This window comes from Anabrus simplex, chromosome 2, assembly GCF_040414725.1.
Source record: "Anabrus simplex isolate iqAnaSimp1 chromosome 2, ASM4041472v1, whole genome shotgun sequence".
Classification (NCBI taxonomy): Eukaryota; Metazoa; Arthropoda; class Insecta; order Orthoptera; family Tettigoniidae; genus Anabrus; species Anabrus simplex.
In genome coordinates this window covers 321,789,315-321,807,935 of record NC_090266.1, presented here as the reverse complement: position 1 = coordinate 321,807,935, position 18,621 = coordinate 321,789,315, and the positions used below count along the sequence as shown (strand labels likewise).

The following is an 18,621-nucleotide window of genomic DNA, read 5'->3' as shown; positions in this document are numbered from 1 at the left end:
AATTGCGCACAGAGTGGTAAATACGGAAGCAAGGACAAGCAAGCACAAAGTGCCACGTCACATTCCTCACAGTACTAGACAGTTTTCTGTCGTCTTTGGTTTGACAGGCACACAACACAACATTTCCTTGAGTGATTCCTACATCCGGTCAGCGGATTCTCAGATAATTCAATGTCTTACCCTACCAAGCTATTATCACGTCACACGGAACAGTTTACCATCATATACAGACAAATTTACAAAAAGTTATCAGAACATGGACAGTGCAGTTTGCAGAACAACTGTATCGTAGTAACAACAACAACGATGACAATAACTCGCAAATTTAGTTATTTCAATGTACATATACACAAATAAATTATTTACGAAGAATTTGGCGCGGACCATACGAGGCAACACGAGACAACTGTTGGACTGCCGCCTAGGCACAAACTACCCGACTGGCGTGAGACCGGATAGAAATGAATAGGGCAGCAATAATAACATCTAATATGAATGGAATTTGTTTTAAATTACGATAGTAGGTGGCAGAAGTGATTAAGAATAGTCAGACGCCTATAGCAGCTAACCCTACATAAGAATACATTTAGAAGCACAAGAACGCCTAAAGGCGTCAAACCCAATACTCGTGCGACAGCTGTTGACGCCTTTAGGCATCAAAACCAGTTAAGGGGTTAACAAACCTCCTAACTTATACGTACCAGTGCGATTCAAGTGAAGGGCATTGGATTGCAGATCCTATTCTCCTACCCCTCTCCCAGCTTTCCACGTACCATCTAGTCTCCTTTAAATCTCTGACCACCCTCCAGGCGGTATTCTACTGACAATAATCTGCTAACTTAAACTTCTCCTGCACTGTATTAACCAGCTCCCACACATCTCCAATTATGCTGTACCTATTCCTGCTTGCCTTATGTTGTTGGTACCGTTCGGAAAAGCCACCATCTTCTCCTTACCCTCCTTCTTCCCTTCTTCTTTCCTCAACATCTACTTTAACGTAATTCCTCGATAACACACTACCCTGGTTTACTTTCCTCCACGTGCTTTCCCCATATGCCGAATAATAGGGTCACTCATGATCAGGGCCCCAGCCCCTCCCACCTCATTAGATCACCTGCCCTCTTGGTCTCCTGTATCTTCCCTGATGGCTGCAGAACTTACTTCCTCCTCCCTTTTTTCTCGCTCATGACCCTGTTCCACCTCCCCCTTTTTTTGTGTTATTTGCTTTACGTCGCACCGACACAGATAGGTCTTATAGCGACGACCCCCTCCCTTTTATCGTCATGTAGTCTGTTTCCCTTCCCTACCGTTCCCTTTCCTCTTGTCTTCCCCCTCCTTTGTAACACTTCGCTGTTTATCTCTCCTCTGTTCTTGCTGCAGTTACTCATACCAGTTCCTTACCAATAACTCTCCTAAACTCTGTCCTTTATTAGACACCTTTTCCCCTTGAAACATTAGCCCACTTGTCTTCCACAACTTCTCCCCATCCTTCCCGTCACTCTTTTATACCTATCTTATCCTGTACATTGTTTGAGAGAGATCTAGCTTCTTTCCTATTCTCTGTTAGAGTCCTAATTATCTCCCTCAAACTCTGAAACTCTTCCCGATACTCCTTAACATTTAGCAGTCGTATTTAAATAGAGAATGTTTGCTCCGCAGGTCATATTTAAAAGGGGCAAGTTTTACAAGTTTCACATAAATGCTTTAATTTAACAAAATTTTAAATACAGGGTTGAATCTTCATATACAGGGCTGATTTTTAGTCCTGTAATCTCTCGTCTGGTACAGTCTGAAACAAACACCTGGATACAAACCAGGTTTCTTTCCACAATTTGCACAAAAGTACATAGTCTCCGTCGACCCCCCTTGATTTTCGTATTTGAGCACATTGCGCAGTCTTTTGTGTTGCTTTTCTCATTAGAATAAATAAAATGCGGTTTCCTGTTCAGCTTTTCACATGTGTCATGTGTTGATTGATGACCTTGTTTCACTGATCCTCCCAGAGACTTTCTCTCGGCTGGTAGTTCTTCCTTATTACAAGTAATGAAAATCATTTTATTTTCCGTATTGAAAGAATCTCAATAATAATGTAAGAAAATTTATTGGACTCCAACCGATAATGTATTAAACCTGTAATGTATTGAATAGGTTGGAGTCCAATAAATGTTCTTATATTATTATTGGTAGTTCTTCCACCAGTTTTCTCTTAATTTCTTTAGAAATACCTGACAAAAAATGTGGTATCGCTGTCAGAATTTTCAAGTGCATCAGTAATGTCTGAATCGCTCTAAAATATAGGTTTGCATTTGCTATCTATATTGCTGGTAGATGCCATTGTACACAATGAGTATGCAGAACATAAATAGAAAACTCCTTCTGGAATTCGATACTAGTATTTCGATATATAATGAAATATTTTATTAACTCCTCCAAGAAGTTAACACAACCATCGATATTACGCAATGAAGCATATAATTGCCACAGGATGTTTGTAAATTATATGTCGGGTTCTGTCCGACGTTCGACCTCCTTGAGGAAAGCATAATGTCGGGGCCAGTCGACCAGTGAAGCTGCTCACATCCTTAGTCCCTACACCTGACAGACTCGAAGGAAGGAAGGAAGGAAGGAATTAATTAATTAATTGTGAAAGATACAGGTCATCATTTCACAACTATCGAACAGGACCTTACAATCATCAAACTATTAGGCAAAGGAAAATTAATGAACAAATTAGAAATCATTTACATATATCTAGATCAACATTACAACAAAGACCTAAATCTCATAGATCCCGTCGAAATAAAAAATCCCTTATACAAGACTTTACCCAATTTATTACAATCTTTAAATCCAAATTTAAATAAAATCCTTAAAAATCTTAAACTAACTTCCAATAAACATCCCAACTTCCCCTTAAAGGTAACTCCCTCCGTCCCCTGCTAATCTTTCACAGCCAACAGTGCATAAGCTCAACCCTCCGCCCACCTCCTCTTCTCCATTACACCCCTCTCCCTCAATTCCACATCTTCAACAGCCAATAGCGTGCAAGATCAACGCTCCGCCCATTTCCTTTCCTCCATCACACTCCCCTCCCTCAGTTCCACACGGATACAACACACAATATTCAAATCTTACTCGTTCCGAGACCATTCAGACAACCAGTTCATACCACAAAAATCGAAAACGTAAGTAATTGAATACATATCATTTTGCCTAATTTAACCGTTTTTTCCTCTAAACTTCATATCTTTTTATTCTCTTCTCATTACAGATTCTTCACCATATATTCTTCAATAGTTAATCTATATTCAAAACTACAGCCAACAACAAGTAAGAATGTTCCCATTTAACGATCAGTATACGAGTTAGCAAAGATCTATACGGCAACATTCAATTATGAACTCTTTATCACTCCTTCAACAAAATTATGGAGACCACGAACCCACTTCGTAAATAACGAGATTAATGGATTAGTGGATCCAACTTTATATTCTACATAGCACCATACTACAGTTTAATATCACAAGTTTTCAACAAGAAAGTTTCAGCTTCATCTTAAGTGGCTACTAAGGTCCATTAACCTTCTCTTCAACATGTGAATCAAATTGCTTCCAGCCGAATTTCACTCGAACTTTGATACGGCAACTTTAGCCATAGACCTTCTTGTTATTATGTGGTTAAGGCCTAGTTTGTCTATTTTATGAAATTATTTTAAAATTACTAGTGTTATATCATACGAACTTCAACCTTTTCTTCGCAAACATTTTAAATGAAGTTTCAATTGTAAATTATTATATAAGAACTCATAATAATTTCTCACATTGTATAATACTCATTCCAATCTTATATTCTCATTTTTTTTTTTTTTTTTTACCATAACAATCAGGATCCTGATTTTTGTCTTTGAGTATGAGTGTAAAAAGGCTGATGATGCCCTTTTAAAGGGCAAAACATGTCCCTTCAAATTTTAGTTTAATAGGATGTAAGTCCTAACTTTGGAAATTCAATTGTATTGAATAGGTTGACCCTAATAAATTTTGGTAATATCTTAAACTGATGTACATTTCAATACGGACCAAATATGAAATTTGTAAGTGGTATGTTCCGAGCTGTCAGTGGAGAGATGGCGTGGAATGACTGGACGAGTAAGTTTGAGTGGCATCTTTAAAAGTAGGAAAGATAACAATTTGAATATAAAGTTGGAATTCAAGAGGACATATTGGGGCAAATATTCATTTATAGGAAGGGGAGATAGGGATTGGAGTAACTTACCAAGGGAAATGTTCAATAAATCTCCAATCTTTGAAATCATTTAAGAAAAGGCTAGGAAAACAACAGATAGGGAATCTGCCACCTGGGCGACTGCCCTAAATGCAGATCAGTATTGATTTATTGATGACTGATTGAATTTTTTTCCCTGTAGTTCTCTCAGTATACATATCATGGCTGCCTGCTGTCATTTCTTGATGGATACAGTACTTTTGCATCCATCTCTTGGCACAGGCCAGAGTAAAGTGTAGCTTCCACCGAAGTCCCAGTCTCATCCACGGCTGTGACAATATGGAAGTTGCTGGGGTATGGGTAGTGCTGAGTAATGACATTCAGAGCACGACTAGTGCATCTGAGTGTTATGAAAGGTACTGCTCATAGGGTTAGTCATGCTGCAATAGTAGTTTCTGACCCAGTGAGGAAAGCAATGGCAAACTACCTCACTCCTCATCTTGCCTAGTATGCCTCATTTTGGTGCTGCCATTGGTTTTTGGGGTTTCCTTATAACCGCATAACCTTTGGTGGTGCTATTTGAGGATCCAACCAGCCTCTGGGCTGATGACCTTACAGACAGACAGACAGACAGACAGACAGACAGACAGACAGACAGACAGACAGACAGACATATTATGGACGGAAGTTGATGTGAAATCAGTGAAATGGTTTGAGATTTTGTACATATTTGTATTCTCTCTCTTAGTGAAGGATTTTGTTCATAATGTATGTTATAAATTTGAATCCTTATTTTTTTAGGAAATGGTTGGACCATTCCATTCAGAATTCTATGTAATTAATGGAATGTTGCTAGAATCTCGTAAAAGAAGAGAACACCTCTCAGAAGAGGATTTACAAAAGAACAAGGCTATTATGGAGAGTTTTACTAAGGGCAGCACACAGGGTTTCGATAATAATGGGGAGGTAAGTTGATCGTACTATCTACTTGATACAGACTTCTCACTTGTTTCTTATGAATGTAGGTTGGGCAATAATGTTTCAGCCTCTGAGGAGACCTTCATTAATACCACCACCAGAATGTTCAGTCACGTGGGACGAATACATTCAGAGTGAAGTTGGTGCTCATTCTCCTTTGGGAAGAGAGTTGGTTTATAAAGAAACCACAAAGTCATTTAAGGCAACTGTTGCTATGGTAAGTATTCTAGCATATGATCTTGCTGTTGCTTATACTGTGATGAAGAATGATTCTTAATAATAATTAATATCTTACTAGATTGAACAATCTAATCTTTTGTTACCATTCTTAAAATATTTATTTGCTGTATAAGTCATTCATCCTGTCATGGTAACAAGAATATATTAATTAAAATGTTATGCTGATCACTTGCTGAAATTTCTTATAAATGGTAATTAGTAAACTAATGTTTTACAAATTCATGAATTTGAATAAATGAACCCTTGTCTAGTCACACGAAAATTAATACGTTACTAGTCGTGCACGGAAGTAACCTCCGGGGTTAAAAATGCGCGTCATTTTCGTCTTTTGAGATGTGGCATGTTCGTTTGCAGTATTCTTCGGTATAATTAAAAGAAACCCTTTTAAGTAATTGTAGGTTATTTAAACACAGTTTGTTTGATCTAAAAGCAGAATACAGTACTGTAGACCTTAACTATGTCGAATGATCTTATGATATTAAATTCATGAGACTCGCCATTACCTGCAGTGAACACATCATATGAATTATGAAATAATATTTTTCTAAAATAAGTTTAGATGAACAAAACAACGTCATCGACCTCCAAAATAAAAAATTAAGGACTAAAATATAAGGTATTTTAATCGCACATGGAGGAAACATCCAGGCGATGTCACTCGTCAAAACAATGATCCACACTCGCACACAGGATGCATGATCGCGCCGAAATGCTGACAGGACTAGTCCAAATGAACAAGGAGAAAGGTATAGGGATGGGTAGACCCACAGTTCAACTGGGAAGTTTAGTACCGTGCAAAATATAATCGGCCCGGAGGAAATCTCCGTGAGCGACTAATTAAGGGTTAATAGGAGTAGAAAATGCTTCTCTCCCATTCACTGATGACCCTCACCTGGAGAGAGACTATTAATTTATTGTAATTGTTACTGATGTATGCACGTAGTTATTTTAATTTATCATACAAAATACTACAGGTAATCGAGACAACAAAATGCTACAGGCTCAGATGTTAGAAATAGTGGTCTTCTGAGCACAACTTCTTGTCTCGTCTAAGTCTGGTAGTATTTGAAGGTACCGGTACTCAAATACTCCAGACTTTTGTCAGTAATTTTACCAATACGTAAAATAACTCCTGTGGGACAACATTCTGGCACCATGATGTCTCCAAAAACTGTAAATACAGTTAGTAGGATATGAAGCCAGGAACATTATTATTATTATTATTAATAAAACATTACAATATCGGTAGAATCAATCGGTAACCAACCATTGGCTGGCACTGTCTTGCTTGGCTGGCAACGTATCTACCTTGCCTGCATGGAGTATAGTTTGCATTTATGACAGACTGATTGCTCTTGGATATGCTGACATGCTATCCTTAGAATTTCACCTGATGGCCCTGTCTCTGGTCTCAACCATCAGTTAACTATTCAACTTTAAATATCTGTCTGAAAACTCCTCTCTCTCCATATCATTCTCACATTTCAAGTTCATTCCTGATAGTCTAACTGTACCAAAGGAAATATATGTCATCATTCTTTGGTGTCTCAATATAATAATTTATAATTTCGTGTGGCTATTTCTAGCCGAGCGCAGCCCTTGTAAGCAGACCCTCCGATGAGGGGATGAGCGGCATCTGCCATGTCTTGTGGTGGAGGATAGTGTTATGTGTGGTGTGTGAGTTGCAGGGATGTTGGGGACAGCACAAACACCCAGCCCCCGGGCCATTGAAATTAACCAGTGAAGGTTAAAATCCCCGACCTGGCCGGGAATCGAACCCGGGACCCTCTGAACCGAAGACCACTACGCTGACCATTCAGCCAACGGATCAGACTGGTGTTGCAATGTGTGGCTAAGACGGGATCATCATGACAATGTCCCAGCACACCAGCCACTCCAGGGGAGCGAATCCTTTCAGAACATACCCATCCTTTTTGATCCTCCATATTCGTCAGATTATTATTACGTGTATCCAAAAGTCTAAACACTGCTCATGGGATGGAGGTTCATGTTGGCTGATGAGTTGAAGACAAATGCTACACAAAGTCTGCAGGAAGGGACCAGAGATAGACTGCAGGACTGTTCTGAAAAGTACCAGGCGAGTTGGATGTGCGGTTAGGGGCGCGGCTTGCATCCAGGAGATAGTGGGTTCAAACACCACTGTTGGCAGCCCTGAAGATGGTATTCCTTGGTTTCCCGTTTTCATAATGCTGGGGCTGTAATTAAATTCTGTGAAGTATTTTGTAGACTTAACATATTGCAAGTTGTATCATTATAAAGCCGTGTTGGAATTCAGAAAAAGAAGTTGTTAAAATAATAAAAACCACCTTTACAATACATAGTAATCCTTTATATTTAGGATGAAACCATTAACAGATATTAAAATTAGGACATGTTTCGCTCATGCTTTGTGAGCATCATCAGCCAGAATAACCTAATTCACGGTAGGTCAAGGCCCTGATCCCAGTACATATAATGTAAAAACGTCCAATAATACACCGATAAAACTAATTACAACAATTTAAAAATGATCAGTAAGGATATGTCTATTAAAACATTTAGTGACCATTAAAATAGCTTGAAGTGTAGGTGAATGAAATGAAATGTTAATGATACGTTGTTGTTATTCGTACGGAACGATGAGCATAATCCTCATACGATGGCATTAAACTGTTTATACACTGACTGAGCAAATGTCATGGGATAGCTGAGCACTGATGCGCATGTGTGTTGTCTGAGCACCACACTACCCCTGTGCCAGCGGCAGTTGTATAGGAGGCCTTGTGAGCAGTGGCTGTGCATGTGACAGGTGTAACATGGAACGTCATCGTGAGCTGACACCGTTCGAACGGGGTATGGTGGTCGGTGCCCGACGGATGGGAAATGCGATTTTGGAAGTGGTGCGGGAATTTGGCTGCACACGATCAACCGTGTCCAGGGTGTATCGTGAATGGTTGAATGCGGGTGTCAAAGTCCACAACAGACGAACGACCGGCCGTCCAGCCACCCTTGATGACCGTGACCGGCGACATCTGAGACGGATTGTCAATAATGACAGACGGGCAACCGTGCAACAAATCACGGCTAAATTCAACACAGGCCATGCTAGACACTTCTCCCAGTGGACAATCCATAGGAACATGGATTCTATGGGGTATGGGAGCCGGCACCGCACACGGGTGCCACTGTTAACCCAACGTCGTCGGGCACAATGATGCGCATTTGTCGCCAGTCACCAGGGATGGATACTGGAACAATGGCGTAACGTGATACGGTCAGACGAATCACGATTTCAACTGCACCATGCCGATGGGAGGCACCATGTATGGCGCAGACCACGTGAAGCGATTGATCCCACCTGCCTCGAAGGTGTGGTCCAGGGCGCTGGTGTCTCCGTTATGATCTGGGGTGCATTTTCCTGGTATGGAATGGGCCCCCTAGTTGTTCTGGAAGAGACTTCGAATGGTACGCGGTATGTTGAGCTGCTCGGAGACCATCTCCACCCATTTTTGCCCTTCCAGCGACCAGACGGATCTGCGGTGTTTCAAGATGATATCCCGCAGGCACATTACTCCCACGTCGCCCGGGAATGGTTCCAGGAACATGCAGCGGAGGTCCAACGATTGCCATGGCCACCCAGGAGCACCGATATGAACCCTATCGAGCATATCTGGTATGTCTTGGAAAGCAGGCTCCGTGCCATGGATCCTGCACCCACGAACAGACCAGCATTGGCGGCTGCTCTGCAAACGATTTGGTGTCAGCTGTGTCCAGAAGACTACCAGGGACTTGTCGACTCACTTCCATGGCGTCTCACTGCAGTTGGCAGGGCCAGAGGAGGTCCCACACGCTATTAGGTGACTATCCCATGACATTTGCTAAGTCAGTGTATTTGTGAACACTTTTACACATTAAAATGAACTATTGTGGACTGCTATCTTGTTACACATGTCTTAGGATCAACATGTGTTGGTTGAAAAATGAATTGTATAGATGAATAAAACGTCGCCAGGTTAGCGTGAAACGGCTTTAAGAGATTTCCTCATGTTATATTTCATTGTAATGTTATTCAATATATACTGTCAATGATCTTCGAACAGGGGACTAAAAGATCTCATAGGTGAAAAACATGAAATAGGTGAGCCCTGAAAAAGAAAAGAGAATATGTGTCAGTTGCTGGGATTTAAAATATGTCCTGCTGTGGGGAAATACTGTAAGAAGGCGCTTACCCTTGTGTTGATTGAAGAGTGTATGGTCCCTTAGTTGTTTACGGAGGTCTGATGGTCACTAACTTGTTGCTCCGTGTGTTGTATGTATGTGATCGTAGAGGTGGGGAAGATTGCGGAAGGGGAAAGGAGGGCGGGGCGCTGCGCGAGTTGTGAGCTGAGAGAGGGGATGCAGTGCGAGGAGGCGAAGTAGGAGTAGCTCCTGTTGCTACCGGGGTATGAAAACCGTGTTTATAGTGGAAGATTTTCATGGAGTTGTTGGCATTGATACCGAAATTAGCGATTAGATTGGGTATTTGCTCAACTATGGGACTATTAATGTCCAAGATATCATTTAAGTTTCTATTTTTATTAAAATGATGGTCCAAGGAAATGTAAGCGTTTTCGTACCCGGTCATTAGACTACTTTTGTTTGTGTATTTTAGTATTTGCATATCCTGATCGATCGTACTAAAAGTATGCCCCGTTTTCCTCATATGGATACTCATGGTGGAATGTTTTCTGTGTTTTAAGGTGTTATAATGTTCTAAATACCTTATTCTAAAGCTGCGGCCGGTCTGTCCGACATACGAAAAATTGCAATGTGTGCGCCTGAGTCTATATATTCCCGAGTTTGAGAATTTGTCGTAAATTGTATTAATGGAGTTGGAATTGAAGAAAATGTTACGGTATTATGGGTCCGGTATGAAATGTTAATATTGTGCTTTCTTAATGGTTTGGTGATATTGTAAACGGCTGGATTAGTGAACGTAAAAGTAGCAAAATTTTGTTTTTTGACTTTTTCAGGGATTAATGTAGTTTTATTCTTTGACCTGCTTCTACCTATGATTTTGGTGATCATATCAGGTTTAAATCCGTTCAGCAAGGCTAATTCTTTGATGAAACGTAGTTCCTTTTTTTGATTAGCATAAGAGAAAGGAATGTTCAAGGCCCTGTAAACCAAGCTGTAAAATGTTGCCTGCTTGTGGGATTGGGGGTGCAATGATATGGTTTTTATTGTTAAAGGAGCAGCAGATGGTTTCCTGTAAATTTGATAAATTAACTTTCCGTTGTCTCTAGTCAAAATTGAATCTAAAATGTTTAAGGAATTGTTGACCTCGTCCTCCTTAGTGAACTTGATATTGTTGTTAAGGTTGTTGAGGAACGTGAGTATGTTGTCGCTATTGTTCAATTGTCTATCTTTGATCGCGAACGTGCCATCCACAAATCTTAGCCAGAGTTGTAAGCCGTTAATTTTATTGATTATTGAATCGGTTTCCAAATCGTCCATGAAGATGTTAGCGAGGATGCCGGAGATTGGGTCGCCCATTGCTAGTCACTTTTGATGGTATATTTTATTTTTGAAAGTGAAATAATTATAGTTAAGTACGAATTTCAGTAAATTAATGAAGTCGTTTATTTCACATCTGCTTAGAGTATTGTGTTTCATAAGGTTAGTTTTTACGATTATGATTGTGTCATGTACGGGTATGTTCGAATACATGTTAGTTATATCGTATGATACCATAACATGTCTGTTAATTTGAATATAGACAGTTTTTCGCAGAAATCAGCAGAGTTCTTTTCGTAGGCTTGATTATTGAATTTGTAATGCTTGCATAGGAAACGGTGCAAACATTTTGAAATGTATGTGGGACTATTTTTACAATTTATAATCTCCTGCTTGTCTATTTTTGGTAGAGCTCTTATCTCGTCTATCTGTTTGTTAAATTTTGGTAATGACTTTGATTTCAAATCTTTAACTAAAGAGGGGAGTTTCGTCTTTATTTCGTACTTCACGTTTCGATGTTCGATGGGGAGTTTTGAAATACTAGATTCAACTTCGGCAATACTGGTGATGAGGTCATCAGACTTATTAGGATTGGGCCAATTAAATTTCATACCTTTATTCAAGAGATCCATTTTACTATTAGTGAATGTGGTGTTAGATAAATTCACAGTAGTGGGGATGTTGTTTATCTGGGGTGTATGCAAATTAGTCATTGTAAGTAACTTATCAAACTTAGTTTTTGACTCTTTGAGGGATTTTAGTTTTTCTCCAAAACTAATTGCTTATTGTTCATAGCAACTGACACTTTTTTGTTAACAGATTTAGAATAGGAGTCCCATTCTAATGGGGGCATACTTGAGATCTCCAAATGCGCATTATAAAGTTGTACATTCAAAAATGATTTTTTCTTATAATGTAATTTAATTTCGTTTTTCAGCCAGATATCATTAATTTTCTTTTGAGTGTTCAACAAACTGGAAGAAAAGATATTTTTCCTTTGTGAGTTTTTTTAGGAATTTTGGAATTAGACTATTCTTTAAACATTCTTTTAGAAATGAAATGTCTCTAGACGTTTTGCTGACCTTCACCTTGAGATTAAGAAATCTATTCTTCAAATTTGCCTGGTTGGCAGTTACATTGCAAGTTGAAAATCTCATTATAAATACCAACCATAACATTTTCTTCAATTCCAACTCCATTAATACAATTTACGACAAATTCTCAAACTCGGGAATATATAGACTCAGATGCACACATTGCAATTTTTCGTATGTCGGACAGACCGGCCGCAGATTTAGAATAAGGTATTTAGAACATTATAACACCTTAAAACACAGAAAACATTCCGCCGTGAGTATCCATATGAGGAAAACGGGGCATACTTTTAGTACGATCGATCAGTATATGCAAATACTAAAATACGCAAGCAAAAGTAGTCTAATGACCGGGTATGAAAACGCTTGCATTTCCTTGGACCATCATTTTAATAAAAATAGAAATTTAAATGATATCTCTGACACCAATAGTCCATTACAAGATATTAGAATCATTCCGTATTGACGGTTTTCACTTTACAATGGCGAAAAATGAGAGTATCCTCCTATTCAATACATCATATATTCCGTCATTAGACGGAGCAAACAAATTCTAATGACGGAATATATGATGTATTGAATAGGAGGATACTCTCATTTTTTGCCACTAATAGTCCCATAGTTGAGCAAATACCCAATCTAATCACTAATTTCAGTATCAACGCCAACAACTTCATGAAAATCTTCCACTATAATCATGGTTTTCATCCACCGGTAGCAACAGGAGCTACTCCTACTTCGCCTCCTCGCACTGCATCCCCTCTCACAGCTCACAACTCGTGCAGCGCCCCGCCCTCCTTTCCCCTTCCGCCATCTTCCCCACCTCTACGATCACATACATACAACACACGGAGCAACAAGTTAGTGACCATCAGACCTCCGTAAACAACTAAGGGACCATTTACTCTACAATCAACACAAGGGTAAGCGCCTTTTTACAGTATTTCCCCACAGCAGGACATATTTTAAATCCCAGCACCGAGCTCGATAGCTGCAGTCTCTTAAGTGCGGCCAGTATCCAGTATTCGGGAGATAGTAGGTTCGAACCCTACTGTCGGCAGCCCTGAAAATGGTTTTCCGTGGTTTCCCATTTTTCACACCAGGCAAATGCTGGGGCTGTACTTTAATTAAGGCTACAGCCGCTTCCTTCCCACTCCTAGCCCTTTCCTGTCCCATCGTCGCCATAAGACCTATCTGTGTCAGTGCGATGTGAAGCAACTAGCGAAAAAAGAATTAAGTCCCAGCAACTGACACACATTCTCTTTTCTTTTTCAACGCTTACCTATTTCATGTTTTTCACCTATGAGATCTTTTAGTCCCCTGTTCGAAGATAATTGACAGTAATATATTGAATAACACTACGATGAAATATAACACTAGGAAATCTCTTAAAGCCATTTCACGCTAACCTGGCGACGTTTTATCCATCTATAGGCACCGTGCTGGTAGATCGAAATGCTACTACTAGCGCTACATAGTGGCCCGTTCTGAAACAAGAGGTGAGGCGCAGTGCGAGAGTCTCAATACAACATGTGTAACATTCGAACAAGTTGCGGGTTTAAAGCGATTCAATTCGGGGATCTAAGTGAATCATCATGCAATAAAGGAAGAAACCTTGTTGTCAGTGGCCACGTTAACGGTGTTGAAGAGTTAATTTCGAATGGTTTCGGATACATCACAAGAAAAGTCACCCGACAAACGTCTGGCAATTTGCTGCCTTATATCGTGAAACTTGAGGTAGGCAAGGTGTAGTTAGGTAAAAATTTATATAGTTTATTTAGTAAGGATTAATTGATGCATGTTTGCTAAGTTGTGTGCATTTTTATTTTGTGTTCAGGTTGACCAGAATCGTAATGTGTCTACCAGCAAATGTTCCTGTCCTGCCGGCGCCAGAAGAACTTGCAAACGCGTAGCTGCGGTAGTGTATTATATAAATAATGAAAGTGTTGTTTCCAAAACAGACCGTCCGCAACAGTGGGGAAAACCGAGCCCGAAAACAATGTCAACAGAAAAATATAGAAAAGGCAAACGCGTGAAGAACTGTTCGGTAAAAATACTTTGAGGTCATCTCTTCCCCCCTTCGAATTAACTGAGGATATTTTAAAACACATCCTTTGCAGTCTTCGTAAAAAGCATCGAGCAGAAGCAAGTACTGAAATCGAACAATCGTGCAGGGCCGTAGTCACTTTATTGATAGACAGGGTAGTGAATGATGTGGAAAGAGAAGAATGTGAGGAAATCGTGATGCAGCTATTACATTTACAAGTCTCTAACGATGTGCACTAGCCAGACAAATACACCTTTCGCACTGTGAGTGACGAAATGTTTTTTACCAGCAAAGTGCAGGTTGATACAGATCATATAATTAAAATCTCCCTGAACACTCTATCTCAATCAGGAAGCCCTCGATGGTTTCAAGAAAATAAAAGATAAGAAATCTGGTAGCACGAAAGCAAATCGGATCAAAACTAGGCGACATAACTTTGATACTTTAGCTCTCGCATTTGTAAATGAATCTACAATTCGGGGAGCTGCTTTGAACATTCTTACGGAAGTGAAATGGAAAGTGAAGCAATAGAATGCTATGGAAGTTCATTTGTTGTTCGTGTTATTCGATGAGGTTGCAAATTCGTTAACATGCAACACACAGACGATGTCATCCACGTGTGGAAAAAGTTCTGTTCGCAATTTCTGTAATATATTGTATATTTTGTTTCTTTGAATACACCTTTCTACGTGAATTCTAACACTCGCAATATTGTAAGTACTCTCAACTTCCTCAGCTGTTAATCTCCCGTCCTGTAAGAACGGTGGTGTCACGATTATGATACCGCGGCCAGATAAGTTAGTTCTGATGCCTAAATCCTTTATCAGCCATGAACTCATCGCCCGGTTGAAGGAAAGTAAACCACTGACGGTTGTTACGAATGAGTCGCTAGCTCTTCCACCATAACATTTAGATTTAAAGCGATCAAACCATTAGGCGTAATTGCAATTAAAACTTTGCAGTGTATCAACCCTTGTATTGAGAATAGAAATACAATCTCTTGATCTACTTGGGGAGGCTGTTCAACTCTAAATTCCGTGCAGTCAATAATGACTCGACAATTACCGTAATTTCTTTTAAATGCTGGAGACATTGTTTCTTGAACACTTTCCTTACTAGGCCAAAATATGAAATATTTCATAAGCAGTGCAAGTTGCATAAGCACGGTCGTAAAAATACGTGAAATTGTTGTCTTGTGAACACTCTCAAAGCAGAATAGGACAGTCCGATTTTCATTTTCATTAGGAAAATGAATAATTGGTTTCTTTACATAATTTCGAAACATTACAGTTTTATTACAAGTTGTCCATTTCTTTACAATACAGTTTGGTAATAACGCAAGGCAAAGACGTCTAAGTTCACACCTGTTAAATCACGCATTTGTGTATTGTTCCTTATGGAACTGTAGCCTTGGAAACCTGGACCCTCGATGTCTGCATGATTGTCTTCCGTTCCACACATTTTATCATGTTTCGTAATGTCCCCTCCCAGACCGAAATTAAGTGGAATACATGCTTGTGTATTAATGTCGGTTTCATTTTTTGAACAAGAAAACATGAAGTCTGAACAATGAAATTCAGATGCATCTGTTCCCACGGATGTATCCTTGGTTATGTTACTTGGGCAAACTGTACTTGAAAATTTTCCGTCTGATTCTTCCTTTTTTAATCGCTTGAGCTGTCAGTGAAAGCGCTGTAAGCTGGATCCCGGCGACACATTCCTCTTCTTGGATTCATCCGGAAATATTGTCGGATCATAGGCTGGACTTAGTGGGTGTCCAGATCTTTTGTTTCCGATGAAATGTGCACTACATATTCTTGAGTAAGTCGTAGGTTGCCAAAGTGATCCATCATGCTAAAAATTAAATTAAATCGGATCAACTGAACTTATTGCAAACATGTGCAGTATGTATGTGTAGGCCTACTTATTTCGTTCGGTTAACTCCTTGTATTATCCATCGCCTCCTTCGGTCCACATCTATCGCTTGTTTTGGAAAACAATAAATTTGTACTTCACTTTCCGTATTTGCGTAAGTATTGGATCATCTGACAACACAACAATTGCGTTTACTTGATCTCCTTTTCTCTGCCATTATCACCTGAGTGACTACATGCTCAGTCATAACAGAACAGCTACTGCGAGTCTGGTGTCTGCCTCACGTGTTGTTCTCTGCCCAGCCGCTAGAGCGACGTGCACGGTGCCTATACAATTCGTTTTTCAACCAACACATGTTGATCTTAAGACATCTGTAACAAGATAGCAGTCCACAATAGTTCATTTTAATGTGTAAAAGTGTTCACAAATATAAACAGTTTAATGCCATCGTACAAGGATTATGCTCATCGTTCCGTACGAATAACAACAACGTATCATTAACATTTCATATCATTCACCTATACTTCAAGCTATTTTAATGGTCACTAAATGTTTTAATAGACATATTATATCCTTACTGATCATTTTTAAATTGTTGTAATTAGTTTTGTCGTTGTATTATTAGACGTTTTTACATTATATGTACTGGGATCAGGGCCCTGACCTATCTTGAATTAGGTTATTCTGGCTGATGATGCTCACAAAGCATGAGCGAAACATGTTCTAATTTTAATATGTGTTAATGGTTTCATCCTAGAATCCTGGATACCTCATCATACATATCCTCTACTTGCTTTATATATTGTATTTGTTTTCCCCTTCCTTCAATATTTTACTCCACCGGGCTGAGTGGCTCAGATGGTTGAGGCGCTGGCCTTCTGACCCCAACTTGGCAGGTTCGATCCTGGCTCAGTCTGGTGGTATCTGAAGGTGCTCAAATATGTCAGCCTCGTGTCGGTAGATTTACTGGGACGTAAAAGAACTCCTGCGGGACTAAATTCTGGCACCTCGGCGTCTTGATAAACCGAAAAAGTAGTTAGTGAGACGTAAAAGCCAATACCATTATTATTATTATTATTATTATTATTATTTTTTTTTTAAATACATCGAGTTGAGCCTCTATGGACTGCGTGGTAACAACCAACTTCATTTCAGTGTCTAGGTCTTGTTCTTGTTCCGGCTTTGACTTCCTGCCAGTATCTTCTGAGCCCAGCGACGAGTGCCTGTTTTTGCTCACCAGACAAAGGTCCTTTCCGTCTTCTGGAAGTTGATGCCATTTGGAAACCTTGATAGTTGTCCACCAATCTTCTGAATGTGTTCCTGTCTTGAATTTCTTCGTCTGAAATACCAATCTGCCTCAGATCTTTTTCGCATTCCTGGAACCATCTCGGCCTTGTTGCCTTAGATTGAATAAAATTCCATATTCTTTTTGTTAGCCGATCATCAGTCATCCTCAATATATCTATTGGGCTGTATGCATGCGTAGGATTTCCTTTACTTGTATTAGGTCCAAGATCCACCATATCTCAGTATACATTTTCATGAGAGATGGTTGCAGACTGTTGACTCACTACAATTACATTCTAAAACTGTGAGGTCATATCATCTATCATTAGAAAATGCACATAAATTTCAACTTATCTGACCAGAGTGTGTGAGGAGTACGTATGTCAGCAATTAGGTAAGATTAGCTGAGCGCACATGGCTACGAAACATTGTCTGTAGGCTGCACCACCAGTCACTATCGAACAATAGCATCACTTATCGATAGTGAAGGATACAGACACGTTAAATCAACAACTAATTTGATAACATGAATAGCATTCAAGAGCGGCTAAATTTCGAAGTTTGTATTAGTAGTATTACTAACAGTAACACTCGATCTTACAACGCGTGATGGTAATATTACTACTGTCGGATGCATACTTACTTACTGATTGGCGCTACAGTCCATGTAAGTCCTTGGCCTCCTTAATCACCTGCCTCCATTCGTCCCAGTCCTCGGCTTTCCTTCTCCAGCATTTAACTCCCATCTTTCTAAGGTTGTCCTCAGCACCGTTAATCCATCTCTTCCTGGGCCTTCCTGTCCTCCTTCCGGTTTTCCTATAAAGACTTTTAAGTAGTCATCGCCCAGCATTCTGAGCCATGCATCATTATAGGTCTCAATTTTTTTTAAAAATTGTTTTATGTCACACAGACACAGAATGGTCTTATGGTGACGATGGGATGGGAAAGACCTAGAAGTGAGAAGGAAGTGGCGGTGGCCTTTGTACCGGTTGGTACACCTCTACGCCGCACTCTTGAATTTTCCGCCTTAAAATACTCCCCTCCTGCAGAAACTCTGAACTTTAAAAACTGAATTATCTCAACAGTTTCTCAGAAGATGTCGCTGTGTTAATTTCAAACTGCTTTTGTTTACTAATTATTAAGAAGTGTGGACATTCTCTGATAGATGTCTCTACAAAAACTATGACCATGCACCCTGGTGCGAAGTGGTAGAACTTTATTTGAAGAAATTTTGTATTCATAAGTTTGTTCCTCACTAAATTTCGTTCTTTCATTTGTGGGTTGGCAATATAAATCTTTTCTTTCCGCCAGTTTTGAAGTTAGCCAATCAATAATTTCTGTCATTAATTTTCAGCCAATTGCGTCCTTCTCCAATTTTGATGT

The 18,621-nt window shown here is 39.6% G+C and overlaps 1 protein-coding gene across 4 annotated transcripts in view; it reads left to right on the top strand.

Moving 5' to 3' along the window:
- The window catches only part of LOC136862802 (ankyrin repeat domain-containing protein 13C), a 448,136-nt gene that overhangs the window by 340,953 nt on the left and 88,562 nt on the right, over nt 1-18,621 (top strand). For 3 of the 4 annotated variants that reach the window (XM_067139061.2, XM_067139059.2, XM_067139062.2), the window contains exons 7-8: nt 5,023-5,187; nt 5,267-5,416. In XM_067139061.2, the coding sequence (XP_066995162.1) occupies nt 5,023-5,187; nt 5,267-5,416 (315 nt within the window). The remainder of the gene's footprint in view (nt 1-5,022; nt 5,188-5,266; nt 5,417-18,621) is intronic. The other variant, XM_067139060.2, reaches the window with a different exon arrangement.